Below are 17,007 nucleotides of genomic sequence, written 5' to 3'. Positions count from 1 at the left end.
GACGAGTTTGAAGCAGCACTCAATGACGCGACAACCAATCGAGCAATGGCTCCTTCCTCTGACATGAGTTACTTATGTTAAGGCCACGTGCGTCAGCTACAAGAACGGCATGACGTGTATATCGATATCTTTCGGTTGCTCCATCATCCGACTTGAAGCACAATAGTATATGCGTTGGCTTCATTAACGAGCTTCCTTTCGAGATCACTGGAATGATCGTGGACAATAACATCGACCACATGAGCTTCATCAATGCTTTCAATTTGCCCTTTATGGCGAGAGAAGATCTTACGGTGTATACATGGTGTATGTACGTCCTCATCAGCAAGCACAGCTCAATATTGCCGGATTGATTCTCAAATATGGAGCGACCCAACCATTCCAATTCCAATCACTATGGTCTCTTTATTTGTGATGGTGAGTAAGTCGTGTGTCATCATTATCATCAGCTATGGAAACCTAATACATTCGTATAATAGAATATACCCTGATGATGCTAATGCAGCAACAGTACTTTCTTCTGGCATCGCTGCTATCGACCATGACGCATTTGGATATGAGGATGGAGGGTTTGGATTATTCACTTGGAGACGTTCTCGGCACTTTTCAGCATCCTGCTTCATTGGCATGCCACGATATAAGCAACGATACCAGGACTGCGCCTGAGAGCTATCCCAAATTGAAGAAGCTGAAGCTTTCGGGTGAAGAGGATGGGTTTCAATCTACTTGGTTGGACAACAAGATATCATAGCGACTACCAGCATGCATTCTGTGTGATACGTCGATCATCCCATTTGAAGACAATGGAGCCATTCAACCAGCCTCTGAGCTTTGACAACGAGGATCGTGTTCACCACCTAGACCACTACGTTTTCGAGGATGTGAGTGAGGTGATTATCGCCATGTCGAGTCCACCCGATTTAGGACCAGGAACGATCCCTTCGATACCACCGCAGCGTCTTTATTTCTCCCAAAAGACACGCCGTTGCCATTGGATACACTAGGGTTGTTGCGACTGGAAAAATCGACCATCAACCTACTTGACATCGGTAGCTCCGCGACCTGAGACAACGCTTTCTCCTCTTTCTCCCTCCTCTGTTTTTATCCCATTCACGACATGCGCCAAGGTAATGTATTATAGAAGAGTGTTCTGTTGTTTGTGAGGTATTAATGTAGTTCTGAATTTGCAATGTCAGGGAGTGAGCGTGTCCAAGTGCTAAGGAATGGGCGTGGTTGGTGGTTGGTGGTTGCCATGGCGATATGGTTGCTTCCTTTTGCTCGTTGCTATTCCCGCTCTACGCTTGGTGTCAACAGGTACATTCAGAGTCCAATGTTGCAGTCGAATTGGTTCCATTGACGCGTCAGCTTGTATAGATGGCAAGTTTGGTTTCAAGACGTTGGCTGGTTTGGCGTTTTGTTTCGGCTCAACTATACTATACCATGGTTTTCGGTTTCCAGTAACCAACAACACGGGTCTTTGTGTATATGGAAAAGGCAAGTACAATGAAACAAACAATGAAAAGGGTGTTATTGTGTGTGTGCTAATAATGAATTGAATAGGTTTCTTTGGTCAGGCAATGCAACTTGGGGCATCATCATCATCATCTCTTTGGGTTCAAGTCCCAGCCTGTATCAAGTGGCCGCTGCGTCGCTCTGCACTAGCCAAGTGTGCTGGAAAAGCTTCTTGGAACGCGTCCATGGCTCTATAGGCCTGCGTTTGAGTTGATGGGTCGATGACGATGGGTTGTTGGAAGAGCATGGTCACCGTGTTGAGGTAAAAGGGGATTTGCAATGGCTCGGCCGTGAATGTGTTGAACCAACACGCTCTTCTCGTGATAGGCTCGTTCTTTCCCTTGAGGATTTCTTTTCATGAGGTGGGAAATGATTGGAAGGATTGGGGATCATTCTTTCTTTGGAGAGGATGAATGAGAACAACTATGCGTCTGGACTCTACGTAAGTGATGTCCTTCCTTGCCATGGATCGAACTGGCCTTGCGTGATTCGTGCAGTGCTTTCTCAAGAACAAGGGATCGCCCGACGTTGCTCGTATGGTGGTGATTTGGTTTTTGAATTCCTTCTGATTTGCTTTCTTCCTTCGAGAGGATCGCCTAACGGTATACCAAATCGTCATCATTCCGGTACCAGATGGTCTAACTTGCCTGCTTTCTTATTTGTAGAGACGACCATTACGATGATTACCACATTCACAACAATGCCGATTACGATGATCACCCCATCTACAACAATGACAATGATGACGACAACGAGATTCAAAAGGAAGCCTGCAAGATCCCATTCTTTTCAACTTGTGTATTTTGGATGTTGGTGTGACGGATGAGATTGACGACTGGTGACGAGTACGGGTAGGAATGATGACGGAGGACGACTACGACGATGGTGGTGGCAATGTACAGTACATAGCAAGATAACTAGATGAAATAAAGTATTGTTTATTTACTACACGCTTGTTGGAGATTGCTAGCTTGTGGATTACATACTATTGCTTCGAAGGTGGAATAATAAAGGTGGTCCGGTTATCGGTCATGCAAGAAGTATATGGCTTTTGTGATACAATAAGGAGGAGTGGGAAGTGGGATGAGCTTGAGAAGAGAAAAAGTGAAGAGATCCCTCCATTGAGTTTCAGGATGAGTGACTCATTCAATATGTATACGTATCTTTTTACATATACAAATTGGTTTATGCAGCTCGACTTTCTTCTACATGCAAATGTGATACATACCTTGACACACCTTCATTATTGGATGCTCTTTACTTACGTACCTTCACAAAAGGCAACCATCATCATCATCCATTTGTGTAGCAACCTGTCAAGGACGTGTCTGTGTAACCACAACGTGCCATTTCACTCAGTTCTCCATCTTTCCGTTAATGCAGCCGACACCATCCACTAGGAGAAAGCAACTCCACCACGCTTACAGCTATGCAAAACATAAAGGCACTTGTATCTCTAAACTTTACAATCAAACGTGGGGTTTTGAATAGAGCAATGTGCTCGGCTTGGCCAACTGCACCTTGTGTGAAAGTTTCACGATCAAGCTTGCCTATCCCAGATTTCGCAATGTCGCCACCAGCCAAACTGGATCTGGGGGTCGACTTCTTCGACGACGATGACCAAAAAATATTTTTTGGGCTGTTTGCGACATTGAACGCGAAACTTTCACACAAGGTGCAGTTGGCCAAGCCGAGCACATTGCTCTAATAAAAACCCCACGTTTCATTGTAAAGTTTGGAGATACAGGCACCTTTATGTTTGTAAGCGTGATGCTATATGAAAGGTGGTCTTTGTTCATTGTGAAGTAGCTACACCCTGACAGAGCAAAAGATGCAGAGGGTCGTGTTGTGTAACACAGCTACGTTTGCATGAATGAAAGGGTCATGTATAATTACTTTATGGATCATCTAGGAACAGGCATGTATTGCTAGCTAACGGCCACTTTTATCCAATCATCCTTGTTGCGAGATCCACTACATGGGAACGATGCCACTGCTCTAGACATTCATTTCCATGGTTTAATTGTCTTGATCCGAGCCGATTTGGTTGAACTACGGTCAAAGAGAGATTACATCACTCTCCACATAGAGCGTGCTAGAGGTAGCTCAACCGATGTAATCTTGTGTGAGCGTAACTCAACCAAATCAGCTCGGATCAACCTACTTTAATCATGGAAATGAATGTCTCGAGCAGGAGCATCGTCCACCTACAATAGAATGCACAAAAGTTGGGAATGCACAAAAGTGGCTATTAGCTGCCAATGTATGACATAAAGTGAGGGTTGCGTACCTTTCATGCATTGTCCCTGAAGTCCTGACTTTTTAGCTGAGTTACCCAAAGAGGTCCTTCTGTATCTTTTGCTCTATTATAGTCATACTACTTTACATTAAACAAAGACCACTTCTCATATAGCATCACGCTTACAAACATAAAGGTGCCTGTATCTCCGAACTTTACAATGAAACGTGGGGTTTTTATTAGAGCAATGGGCTCGGCTTGGCCAACAGCACCTTGTGTGAAAGTTTCGCGTTCAATGTCGCAAACAGCCCAAAAAATATTTTTTTGGTCGTCGTCGTCGAAGAGGTCGACCCCCAGATCCAGTTTGGCTGGTGGCGACATTGCGAAATCTGGGATTGGCCACGATGAACTTCATATTTTGACACAAGATTCCTTTGACCCCGACAAGCACGTTGATCTATTAAAGAGCCCACGTTTGATTGTAAAGTTTGGAGAAACAGACACCTTTATGTTTTACATATTCTGTATGCGTGATGCTATATGAAAAGTGGTCTTTGTTCATTGTCGAGTAGCCAGACCCTGGCAGAGCAAAAGATGGAGAGGGACGTGTTTGTGTAACACAGCTATCTTGCATGACTGAAAGGATTGATGGATTATACTTTATGGCTATCAATAATAGTCCATATATTACGCGCTATCAGCCATTTCCTCACAATCAGCGTTGTTGCAAAATCCATTGCATGTGAACGATTCTCCTGCTCCAGCCGAGCATTTCCATCATTCAAGTTTCTTGATCCGAGCCGATTTGGCTGAGCTACGCCCAAACAGTGAATCTATAAATTGTTGAAAGACAGACCCTGCGAATGTCTCCGTCTTTCAAACTTTTGGACGCTCTCGTTCTAAATTTTCAAATGAAGCGTGAGGTTTTTATTTGAGAAAAGTGGATCAGCATGCTCGGAGCATCATCCTGACCAATCTGCAAGTTGGAAGTGGGCAACTTCGGGGCGGTAGGCCGTTCACTCTTTTGTTCCCGTCATCCACCATTTGGGCCGCCCCGCATTTTAGATCTTCACAATGAAGTCTGCGGCTTTTAAATGAATGATGTTGATCAGCATGCCCGGGAGCACCTTGTGTGAAAGTTTCAGGTTCGAGAGGGGCAATCACAACATCAAGGATTGGATGTACAGTGTTCATGCATTAATACAACAAGGGGTGTCCGACAAATTTAATTTCCACTTGTTCCACTCCCAGCCTCTTCCCTCTTCCTCCCATTCTCAACTGTTGGCCCCATTCAAGTATACAACTACCATCTGCGAACGATTGTCCTGCTTCAACCCATCATATCGAGCCTCTCATGTGTTGATCCGAATGCCTTCGACTGAATGGCAAGTGCATGGAGTGTACACAGCCATCTTGTCACTCTTCTACAACACACTCCTTCCTTGATACTACACATTGTCATGCACACTCCTCTGCCACGCTCAAACGTAACAGCATTCATTCCAGCAGTTGTTATTAGCTCCATTGTCTCAAGCAGCGTTCACAACCTTGTCATTCTACTACAACTCGCGCTCTTGCACGTTCCTCTGCCACAACCAATCGTAACAGCAATTGCCATTACCAAGGTCGTTACCATTGTCTCAAGTTACTTGCAGCAACCTCCATTGTGGCCTTTATTACGTGAACAGCAGATACCCATGGTTATAGAAGCAACTTTATTTACGTGTAACAACTTGCTTTGGTACATACGGATCCCTATGGATGATGCCATATCAGCTATCAAGTACGCCGCAATACAAGCGATCTTCACCTGGTTGAGCTGCGATAGAGAACGACCAAGAATGAGATAGACCAATTCCCGGATCGAAAAGCAAGCATGCCAGCAGCGATCACATGGTTCTTTTCAAGCAACATATTGGATTTGATGGATGGATGCAATCAAGTGCAGTGATGAGATATCCTGGAATATTGCTTTGGTTACTTGTCGCGTTGTCAGCAGGAAGGGTGGATCATGTCACATGGAAATGGCTGAGGATGATGATGGATTGGATGGGATTGAAGAGAAGGTTTGTATCTTTGACGAAAGAAGGTGTCTTACAGCTATGGATGATATTAGAATACTCAAGTCAATGAATGCAGCAGCTATTTTACCATCATGCTTTATGACAGCAGCAACCGAGAACACAATGACTCAATCATCCCTATTGTCTCTATGTGATTCACCCGTATCTCATTCAATTTACATCACTGTTTCTTTATCAATACACATCCACATTACCATGTTTTATTCTTCGACTTATGCATTGAATGGAAATTGGATGCAATATGATGCTTAGGAGGGTATCGTACTATATGCTAATATGTGCAAGATGTGGATCACTTGGTTGCTTCCTGGTTGAAAGGGGGAATAGAAAGTTGAAGGTTGGGAGGCGAGATTGGATCATTCACATCATCGTGTCGAGATGCTGTGTTGTTTGTCACATTGCTGTATTGCGTTCATTCAAGGTTCATAGTTCACATACTGATAGACGAAAAGCAGGGGTTCCTCAAACAATTGCATTGCAATATAGTAAATTCGAGAATGATGATGCCTAAGATAAAGCTTGCTACAGGAGCTTGGTTCATTGTAAGCTTAATTCATTATGTTCAAGAAAGAGTGAGTTGTGATACAATGATTCATGAGCGCATGAACATACCATACTTATGAGGGCCCACATGTTGGTTGTACAGGTTCAGGCGTGGAAAAGTGGAATAGGATTATCCATTCAGGCTTGGTTGCCATGGCGATCCTTGGCTCTGGTTGCTGCTTTATCAGCTCATGCATCAAATTTATCAATGCATCATCCCCAACAGACAACAATACTCACGCCCACAATACACAATAAAAAGGATGTTGTCGACGCCCATCATATTCCCCCACATCTCTTTCCACTGTCATACTCCTTTGATTGCTTACAAGGTCAACTTCCCAAGGTTTTGTACGTATCCCATTTCTTACCAACTTTGTGAACAAGCGCTGATCTTTGTGGTATTTCATAGTGCTTTATTTTTATCCTACTCTCATGGTGATATTGTATTCTTGTAACGAGATAAAGCTTGATCATGTTGCTTGATGAGTCAATGCTCATACACGCTACCTTGTTCCTTTCGATATAGCTATCTCTTCGTGAAGCATCTGCAAAAGTTGGTTTCGGTACCGTGGTCTACGTCAGGTGCTGAAGTTGATTTGGTGCATTTGCCATGGTGCAAATAGCAGGGGAATCACCCCCCCAACTCCCATGGTGGAGATTTAACCGGCTTCTCTATCGATGTGCATAGACTTAATCGCATCGTGATCTTTCAAGTGATAGGTAATAATACATGACAGCCAACGGATCTCGAAACTAATTTGAACTTATATATAGGTTACACGATCACATTCTACGTTGTAGTTCTTTACGATGACGGCTTGTATGTGGTTGCTGAGCTAAACCAGATCAATCTCCCATCCTCTGTATCAGAGCTACATGACTTCGTATCACAACAATCTCTCGACAAACTCCTTGACATGTATAAGACCCTGCAGAACATATCACCAAATCTGAATTTCGAACAATGGCAACTCTTTCATCGCATTACTCTGGATACTCCAAGTTTTAAATCAGTCATATCCAAAACAAGAAGCAGCTAAATTTGTCTTGTGCACCTTTAATGATTCCCATCATCAACGACTACCGCTGTTACTAGTAGTAACTATTTTCAATGATCCCATATTCATCCTATGTACCGTTGTATAGAAACCATTTGATTTCATGTGTGTAAACTTTTGACATCAGCTGATATCAATTGTTATTTGCACACAAGGTGCGGTTGACCTAGCCGAGCAACTTTGATCTATTAAAGTCCCCACGTTTGATTGTAAGATTTTGAAATATGGGTATCTTTATGTTTTTTACTATGCTTTAAGCGTAGTGCTATCAGAAAAGTGCTTTTTGTTTGTTGTCAAGCAAATCAACCTTAGTAGAGCCAAAGATGCAGAGGGTGGTGTTTGTGTAACCCAGGCTTTCATGCAACTCAAAAAGGCAATGCATTCTACATACATTGTTAAATAGCACATCATAAATTGGCAGCTATCATGCACTTCTTCCCATTCCCGACTGTTGCCCAATCCACTGCATCGGAACGATTGTCCTGGTCCCGACATGGATGTCCATCATTCAACTTTCTTGATCCGATGAGATTTGACTGAAAAACGCTCAAACACAGAAACATCATCCAATATCAGAAGAATCAAATTGGTAAGTTATTTGTAAACTGCCAGCTAATAGCCCACTCCTCCCATTCCCCCATTTTTCCTCAATCCAATGCATGCGAACGATTGTTCTGCTCTAGCACATCATGCTCATCCTTCAACTTTCTTGATCCGAGGGGATTTGGGTGAGTTATGGACAAACACAAAACATCATCCAATATGAGAAAAATCATTTTGGTAAGTTATTTGTAAACTGCCGGCTAATAGCCCATTCCTCCCAATCACCTTTGTTGCCTAATCCAATGCATGTGAACGCTTGTCCTGCTCCAGCACATCATTGTCATCATTCAACTTTGTTGATTCAAGAGGATTGACTGAACGACGCTCAAACCAAGAAAGGCCATCCAACCATCAGAAGAATCCTTTTAATTTCAACTTCTTCCACTCTCAGCGTATTTCCCTTTTCCTCCCATTCTCAACTGTTGCCCCATTCAAGTATACAACTACCACCTGCAAACGATTGTCCTGCTTCAGCCCACCATGTCAATCCTACAACTGCCTTGATCCGATTGTCTTGGACTGAATGGCAAGTGCATGGCGTGTGCACCTCACTACAACACCCGCGTTTCTTGACACCACCATCTCTTGTACAATCCTCGACCACAACCAATCGTAACAGCATTCATTCCACCAGTTGCTACCAGCAAGGTCTTGCTCCGATGTCATCATTTACTTGTAGCAACCTGCCTTGCAGCCCTTTTTCTTACGCGAACGCAGATAGCCATTGTATAGAAGCAGCTTGATCGTTTAGCAACTTGCCGTGATACATACGGATTCCTATGGATGATGTCATATCAGCCATCAACTACTCCTGGTTGAGCTGCAATGAAATGACCAAGAAAGAGGTAGACCAGCAACCGGATGGTAAAGGAAGCATACCAGCAGCGATCAGAGAGACCCTTATTGGACTTGCAATGGTTATGGATGGATGGGATGGATTCAATCAAGTGCAGTGATGAGAAAGGAATCCTAGAATGTTGCTTTGGTTACTTGTCGCACTGCCAGCAGGAATGATCACGTGGATACGGCTGAGGATGATGATGGACTGGATGGGATTGTCGAGGGCTTTTATCTTTGAAAAGGTGTCTTACGGCCATGGATGATATTGGAATACTCAAAAGTCAATGCATGCAGCAGCTATTTGCAATAATGGATGAAGATGCTTATGGCAGCAGCAATCAAGAATACAATGACACAACGACACAATGATACCCGTTGGCTCTATGTGATTCACTTACACCTTTTTTCATTTGGCAATGCTGTTTCTTTATCTATATCATAGTTGCTTGATAAATATCCTTACTACCATGTCTTCAATCGAATAAACACTGGATTGAACATAATACCTAGAGTATCGTGCTATCAGCTCATATGTGCAAGATGTGGATCACTTGGTTGGTTTCTGGATCGAAAGGGGAACTAGAAACTTGATGGTCGGAAAGCGAGATTGTATCGAGATGCTTTTGTTCTTTTCATTTCTAAAAGGAAAACCCATAAACAACAACCTGAACCAAGGGTCGCCATGGCAACCAGGCTTGAATGGAGAATCCTACTCCACTTGTCCCCTCGTATTCAAGAAGTATGCATGTCATCCCCCTTTTATTTGATTTCAATGCGCTATTGGACATTTTGCGGGCTTAAATTTCTCTGGACCCAGTTCGTAGATACAATAGCCATCAGGATACACTGGTTTGTAGATTTCAAACAACACCTTGTATCGATTTGTCTTTTCATCAGGCTTTGTGGGGGTACGAAGAGTCGACTTGAAACGTGGAAGCATCATGTGTCTGACGATCCATGCTTGTAGCAACAAGCCTTTGTCAACCAGGCGCGACAGGTTCTTCGATGCTGGTGGTAATCCAAATCCTTCAACGTCAAGTGGATCAAGCAACGATGGTATTAACCTGTACACAAGCCCATGGATGAATCGAGGATAAATGCTGAGCAAATGTTCAACGGTGGGTTGGGCGACTTTCCAGTTGTTTGGCGAGTATCGTACATTTTCATGCATGTATTGCTAGCACGTATGTATATCAATGAGCTACTCACACCCATAGCAACCACGCCTACTCACAATATGGAACGTATTCATAGCATCCAATGACTCCGGGATATCCTTGATCTTCATCTCTTTACCAATGTCATACCATATACGGTAAATTGCCTGCATCAAACGATGAGGTGAGTGATGGATGATCATATGCATTATGTGCATACTTACGTTTTCTTCCAAAGGATCAAGCTTACGCCATCCATAACGATTGACCCATTTGACCGGCTGGATTATAAAGAGTGACAAGGTATAGAGATAATCACCGTTAAGGATTTGGTATTTGCCGTGTATTTCATTAAGGCGCTCAATAGCAATTTTAGCACGACCTCGTTGCTCAGACTCGATTTTCTCAACATCCACGTTGGCATGTTTACGCTTCTCGATTTCGATATGAGCATAAGGATCAACAATCTCAGCCTGTGTATGAAAAGCATGTTAATTCAGCAAACATGGCATCATCTAATTCAACTTGAAGAGAGGGGGGTCCTGACCAAGATTAATCCAGTATCTTCAGCTCGCTTGGCAGCACTTTTGGAAAACTCGCCTGTCGCTGCAAGAATCTTGCTAATTGTTGGTACCGAGTATGTCTTGAAAAGAGCCAATTCCAGTGATAGTCGACCAAGAACTACAATGACGACATGAGTTAATCGACTTGGCTTGGCCAATAGCAGCACATCGGGATAGATTACATGGAAAGTCATAGCGAAAGGTGGTGTCAAAGATCTCCTCTGCCACTTTGGCATCCCGTAACGGAAGCGTCGGATCAGGATACTTGCGGCGTAATGCATTGATGTATCGAAAGCGTATCATATGCACCAATGCTAGATAGCTGACAATGATGGCGGCACCGCCAGCAATGTATGTTGTTGTTGATTGTTCTTGGATGATTGTCAATAAACGATCGAGCAAGTCCATAGCTTTGGATGTGAAGGAAGAGGCGTATTATGTAAATGAGTTGCTCCTTAAATAGGGGTGTTGGATTGATGCCGTAATTTTACCCGCAAGGCCATCTGGTGACACAACCAGGTGAGCCTTTAGCTTTGTTGATCTTCCCGCCCCCTTTGTTTTTTTGCCCCACACCATAACATTTCGTATGCATATGTTAAAGATAAAGTGCATTTTTGTGATCATGCTTATGACCACGCGATTAGAATACTTGGACCACGCACGCGTGGGGCTGTATGCCATGTTACCGCAATACGCGACTTGGGACGGTAAAGTGGTACAGCTTGGCAGCCAGCAAACCAGCACCAGCGGTTATTCTTTCGGGTAGGTCCATACATGCAACAACAACCTGTAGCGGTGTACCAAATTCATAGCAAAAGCTGGTTAGGATCTAATGCATAGTATGAGTCAAATTGTTCCGTTAATTACATTCATGGAAAAATCTTTGGGTATGGGATGATGGGCACATCAAAGAACGATATGGCCGTCAACTTCTTCATCAGAGAGAGCAAGGCTGCTTTTAACTTAATATCGGCATCGATCCCACCATACACCTTGCTATTGTATGGCTATATGCAGCGTAATGTGGGATCGATTTCGAAATCTATGGTATCATTAGACTACGCTTCTTGCGCGATAAGAATCAATAGAATGACATGAGCCGATTCTTGGAGCAAAGCCTACTTGCTACTCATACTAGCAATTTTTGCTTCTCGACGACATCAACAATAAAGAGATGCAGATACAGCAATGGTGAAAAACGACTTACGGCATGAAGTCCCCGGTTTGGAAGCTCCATGAGATGTTCCCACGTTAATGTTTGCCTGATCTCAATCACCCCAGCAAGAATCCATCGAAAACTTACTGCATAAACAAAATCGCCGATAGGCGTAGTATGTCTCCTGTAGTCAAATAGTGCAAAGACGTGTTGGCATTCGATTGCTTATGGCAGTACGAACACGTGGTTGAAGGTAGAAACAAAGATCGAGAATAAAACACGGTGTGTACAATGGTCCATGCAAAGACATGGACTTCCAAACAAAAAGATGCTATGGTGGTCATGGGGTTGTTAATAAGAAAGAAGACCACGTAGACTGCTCTCTAACAATGAAGCATATTGTGCCCATTTATGGTCTTTCATTGGATCTAGCATGACAATCTTTGGGAGCCTAGGTGATAAGGCACCCCTGCTGAGTGATGCTTTCGAGTCTAATATGAAGTTATGCAGATGGCTAAGTGATAATGCGTTGGGATTTGATGAACCTACCATGACACAAGCAAACTCGATTCATGCAACAACCATTGAGACGCGTTTTCATATGATGGTATAGTATTGGTATGTATTCATTACAGCAAATTAAGTGAGCTAATCATATATAAGGGCTTGTATAGGTGATGTAGGATCCATGATCATTCATTCGCATCATTGATGCCATCCTCGAGAATAGCAAACATGGCTTCATTTTCTGGTAAAGATGGCGAATCATAGACTTTGCACACGCGATTTTCGCCACGGCCCTTGCGGAAATACAATCTACAATATCATAAATGCGTGAGCCATCATGGGATTGGCAGTAGTAGTAATGCAATAAAAGGCATTGTGTACCTTGTAGTAGAAGCATGTGCGATGATATGACCCCCTGTTGGCTTTTTTGGATCAGGATTAAACATGGCCGAATTTCCATCAGGTTGAGACACGACATGGTTGGTGATCACGACAGCCACGCCAAACTGTAAATCCAAGGGGAAGAATGGTAAGATCCTCTAACCAAAATACGCTTGTGTGTGTATGTGCATACATACTTCATCAGCAAGCCGTTGCAATTGACGCATGAAACGTGCCAAATTCATTTGACGAGCTGAAAGTTCCCCACGACCAAAGTAATCAGTGCGATACAAGGCAATGACGCTGTCAACAATAAGAACGGCAAATCTGGATGCAAAACGATCGTTAGAGCTACGTTGTATGCAAAGGATATCACCATACACATACCGTGCTTGGGACATGATAGCTGATGCTTGAACAAGGAGAGCCATTTGATGATCACTGTTATAGGCACGTGCATAAGCAATGTTGTTGAGCGTTTCTTCACTTGCAAGATGGAAGCGTTGTGCCGTAGCAAGGATGCGAGCAGGTCGAAAAGTGCCTTCTGTATCGATGTACAAGCATCGTCCTTCTGCACCACCTTGATCCACAGGGAGCTGTCAAGTAGTAGTCGTACGCGATCAATACCAAACCCATTTCCTTGTCACCCCAATCGTCTCCATTAGCCCACCATACTTGACATGTCACCGCCAATGTGTGGCATAATTGTGTTTTGCCAGTACGGAACTCGCCAAACAATTCGACAATGGTCCCTGTTTCAATGCCACCTACGTATATCAAGGTTAGGGTGATTGTTGCACACGCAGTCTGTGCACGGCCTATTTACCGCCAAGAGCGCGATCCAGCTCTTTGGAACCAGTGGTGATTCGGATAATCTCGTGGCGACGTTGTTGGATTTCCATAGCCGTGGTGAAACCAAGATCAATCATGGCATGCACTGATATCGATGGTAAAGCTGTTTAGCTAAAAGATCCTCTTCATTACATACATAACAACATGCATGCTTACCTTGTTTACATATCTTCTCGATCTTGTTTTCAGATAAACCTTTGATTGCAATCAACGCCTTTTTGGGTGTGTATGCCACTGCCTCCATCGTAAAGTAACCGGCTTCTTTGAGCTTTTTGATATCGATCGCTGCTATACCATATTTCTAGTCAAAGAAGCACGTTAACATTGTGATTAAATGCCAAGGTAACAAGTTGTTTTTATATCCCCCACCTCAAGAACATCAATCAAGGTTGCACCATTATCTCCTTCAAGCTCTCCTTGTTCCTGTTGCAGTGAGACATTGGGATCGTCGCCGCTTGGTTCATGTTGTTGTTCAGAGGACATGTTTCAGTTTTAGAAGAAATGGGCTGAGAATGGAAAGAGAAGCGATGGATGTGTGTGGGGGAGAGAGAGAGAACTTTTTATTGCTGGGCGCCCAAAGGGCAAATCATTGATCATTAACAATGGGTGTGGCGATATTGAAAGACTTATATAAAAGAAACCAAAAGGGAAAAAGGAAAACAAAAAGTGTGTACACGAAGAGAGAGTGAGAAAGACAAACAGGAGGTAACAAGCAAATGAAGAGGTCAATGATGGGGTGGCATAGCATTAGCCATGTTGGAGATTGGGTGCATCGGGAGTGGCGGTGGTGAAGGAGACGAGGATTGATTGATAGGATAAATTGGATACTGCATACTCGGATAATCCAATGCTGCAGTTGTAAATGTACGCTTTGAAAGTTGATCTACACGATTCGGTATTAGCATCGTTCCCAGAACATTCCATGTGTCACCTTTATACGTACCCATTAAACTTGGGATCGGCGTTGTAGCCTTCCATTCGTTACTTTTTTGTTTCGGCGTCATCCATGCAGTTTCAGCGGGTGGAGATGGGGAGGAACGGACCAACATGCTTGAGCCATTAGAAGAAGTGGATGAAGATGGTGACAGGGATAAGTTTAGCATCGATGATGTAATAGGTTGGGTGGAAGATGCACTTTGACGGGGAACGGGTGATGATGGTGGTGATGATTTCTCACTACTCGTACTGCTGGGACTAGTAGACATGAGATTGTTGTTGTTGCATGATGATGACGATGGTGGTGGTGTGCAAGTGTCCTTGGCTACATAAGAAAAATAGGATGTGAGCCTTTCCTTGATCTTTTTCGAAAGGACCGGGATGTTCCTGTGTATATCTAAATTCCCGAGAAACACTAACCTGCCATCATGACGGAGCGTAAGGCAGCTTGTTCCTTGGCAACACTGATTCCTTGAACGGAGTGTCTATGTTGTCGCACACCCAATGATGATGGCAAAGGAGGTTGAGGAGATGACAACTTGCGTGCATTGTCACTATTATTGGTAGGGCTACCATCCGTATGGAATGATGTGCTTTGAGATAATGGGCTTGGTGTAAAGGCCGTCATCAACTTTTCGATACGACGTAGACGATCTTCAATTCGATCTATGGCATCAGTGCCTTGATCGGATCCTGATGCAGCTCCACTCGATGATGAAGAAGAAGAAGCTGATAAAGTAGCCATGTTGGTGGTGAGATTGATATTGTTGTGAGAAAGCGATCGCTTGCGTCGCTCTGAATTATTGATACATTCGATGCCAGCACTAGCACAAAATGCACACGGGTTGCCGCCATCGCATTTTGTCTTTCGTCGTCGACAAGTTTCACAAGCAGAGCCTGAGCTAAGTCGTCGAGCATTGGTAGTAGTAAAAACGCTACGTGCGTGATCTGAGACAACGCTATAGACACAGTCCAGCTGGGCCTCGTTGCAGTTGCCACATGGTCTTTTGCCGTTGCACACTCGTTTTCGCCTTTTACAAGGCTCGCAGCCTCTATAGGTTGAGCACCTTTCGATAAGGAGGTTGCGACTTGTCACCGGTGTCATTAGACAAGGAAGATAAAAACGATGATGTGCTTTGAAAAAGAAAAGGTAAAAATGGGTATGATCAAATGTGTGTGCGTGGGGGGAGATGAAGAATAAAAAGAAAAAGAAATGGTGGTGTGGGTGGCAAAAGGGCAAAAGGGATCCTCCTTTCAAGTCCCGTCATATCGGAAGCAAGCCCGCAACACACACCAACGGGGAATCGGGTCGGCAGCCGTGTACCAATGGCTTCTGCCCCGCTTCCCGTAATTCATCCAAGTCCATGGTTGGTTTATGTTTCAAATTATAACGTATCTCAGTGCCTTAATCCTTCTCGGAACTAACTCTTTCATCACAAACAATGTACTCAAAAAGTCACTTGCATGCTACGTTGCCTGTGCTTTTACTTTGTACCCCTGTCCCTGTGCTATACTGCTATTTTCATTATCATCGGTTCCATCCGCTAACCCACTTTTTTTTAGATGCATGCATATACAGGTGTGCCAATAGTCCATCGGCATGAGTAAAGGGGTCAAGTGGATGGGTTCCCAGGATAATTTTTTTTCTCTTTTGCGCATTACAATCTCCCATGTTGGATCCATGTTGTGGGGGTTGATGTTTCACATGCCGCCAGGTCTTATCCATTGCGTCAGCGTCGCACGGAACGTTGTACGAGTGCCAAACGTGCCTTGAGCAAAAACAAACAAGAGCCGAATCACTCTCACTTTTATCAACATTACCCCTTGTTCTTTGTTGTCGTCTTTTTCTTTTATGGTTAACGGCATCATCATTTGCTGCAAAAGCTCACTTTATTTGACGGGTTGGTTCTTTGCCCCAGCAACAAGTTCCCAACATGAAGTATGAGTGGGGGATAGCCATCAGCTCTTTTGTCACCTACTCACGGTCTCGGTACAACACCAGTCTTCGTCGGCAATACGTACCACAAGCAGTGCGGGAACTCGGCAGCTAAAAGATTTTAGTTGCCATTTGTCATTAAACCCAATGCAACTTTTGATTATCAAAAAGACGAAACAAGGACACACATGCGGGTAGCCAAAAAGCGGGGGGAGAAGGTGATCAAGCTTGTTTAGTGCAGCACATACATTTATGAAACTGCGGCATACAAAAACAGAGAGCGTGTGTGTGTACGCATATCTTTTGGCATCCACAATTCTGTCAACAAAGATCGGATACGAAACAAGGTTACATACATACCCAGCTTTCAACGAGCAGCAGCTTTCCTCTTGTTTCCGGTTGAATGACAAGAAAACCTTATCCGGGATTACCTTCTCTTATCGCGCCTTAAAAAGGAAAACGCATTGGTTTTTTTTCTTTGTGCAAGCGATAGGAATCGTCATCCATTTCCTTCCGCGCGAATGTAAATGAGTGATGGTTACTAGTGGGTGGCGTCTTTGTCCTTTTTTTATTTCACAAAAAAGTAGCACAGATCACACAATGAAAGAAAGCTTGGTATACAATCGGGTGGGTGGGT

The 17,007-nt window shown here is 43.7% G+C and overlaps 4 protein-coding genes across 4 annotated transcripts; 1 reads left to right on the top strand and 3 right to left on the bottom strand.

The window, feature by feature from the left end:
- Positions 1-362: 362 nt before the first annotated feature.
- Positions 363-666, top strand: O0I10_003221 (uncharacterized protein; the record flags this gene model as incomplete). Its single annotated transcript, XM_058483293.1, has 2 exons — positions 363-421; positions 480-666. The coding sequence occupies 2 exons, from the start codon at positions 363-365 to the stop codon at positions 664-666; spliced, it is 246 nt and encodes an 81-aa protein (XP_058345912.1).
- An 8,985-nt stretch (positions 667-9,651) lies between these two features.
- On the bottom strand, positions 9,652-11,010 carry O0I10_003220 (uncharacterized protein; the record flags this gene model as incomplete). Its single annotated transcript, XM_058483292.1, has 5 exons — positions 9,652-10,059; positions 10,117-10,206; positions 10,264-10,512; positions 10,587-10,720; positions 10,785-11,010. 5 exons carry the CDS (start codon positions 11,008-11,010, stop codon positions 9,652-9,654), a joined length of 1,107 nt encoding a protein of 368 aa, XP_058345911.1.
- A 1,440-nt stretch (positions 11,011-12,450) lies between these two features.
- O0I10_003219 (DNA repair protein RAD51) lies at positions 12,451-13,981 on the bottom strand (the record flags this gene model as incomplete). The annotated part of the gene is made up of 8 exons (XM_058483291.1): positions 12,451-12,574; positions 12,647-12,771; positions 12,844-12,973; positions 13,034-13,242; positions 13,322-13,413; positions 13,473-13,583; positions 13,655-13,799; positions 13,868-13,981. The coding sequence occupies 8 exons, from the start codon at positions 13,979-13,981 to the stop codon at positions 12,451-12,453; spliced, it is 1,050 nt and encodes a 349-aa protein (XP_058345910.1).
- Positions 13,982-14,223: 242 nt separating this feature from the next.
- O0I10_003218 (uncharacterized protein) lies at positions 14,224-15,539 on the bottom strand (the record flags this gene model as incomplete). The annotated part of the gene is made up of 3 exons (XM_058483290.1): positions 14,224-14,381; positions 14,442-14,759; positions 14,855-15,539. The coding sequence occupies 3 exons, from the start codon at positions 15,537-15,539 to the stop codon at positions 14,224-14,226; spliced, it is 1,161 nt and encodes a 386-aa protein (XP_058345909.1).
- Between the last annotated feature and the right edge of the window lie 1,468 nt (positions 15,540-17,007).

The sequence above is a fragment of the Lichtheimia ornata genome, assembly GCF_029851405.1.
Source record: "Lichtheimia ornata isolate CBS 291.66 chromosome Unknown scaffold00010, whole genome shotgun sequence".
In the NCBI taxonomy this organism is placed as follows: domain Eukaryota; kingdom Fungi; phylum Mucoromycota; class Mucoromycetes; order Mucorales; family Lichtheimiaceae; genus Lichtheimia; species Lichtheimia ornata.
The sequence above is the reverse complement of the archived record's forward strand: the minus strand, read 5'-3'. Positions and strand labels throughout refer to the sequence as shown.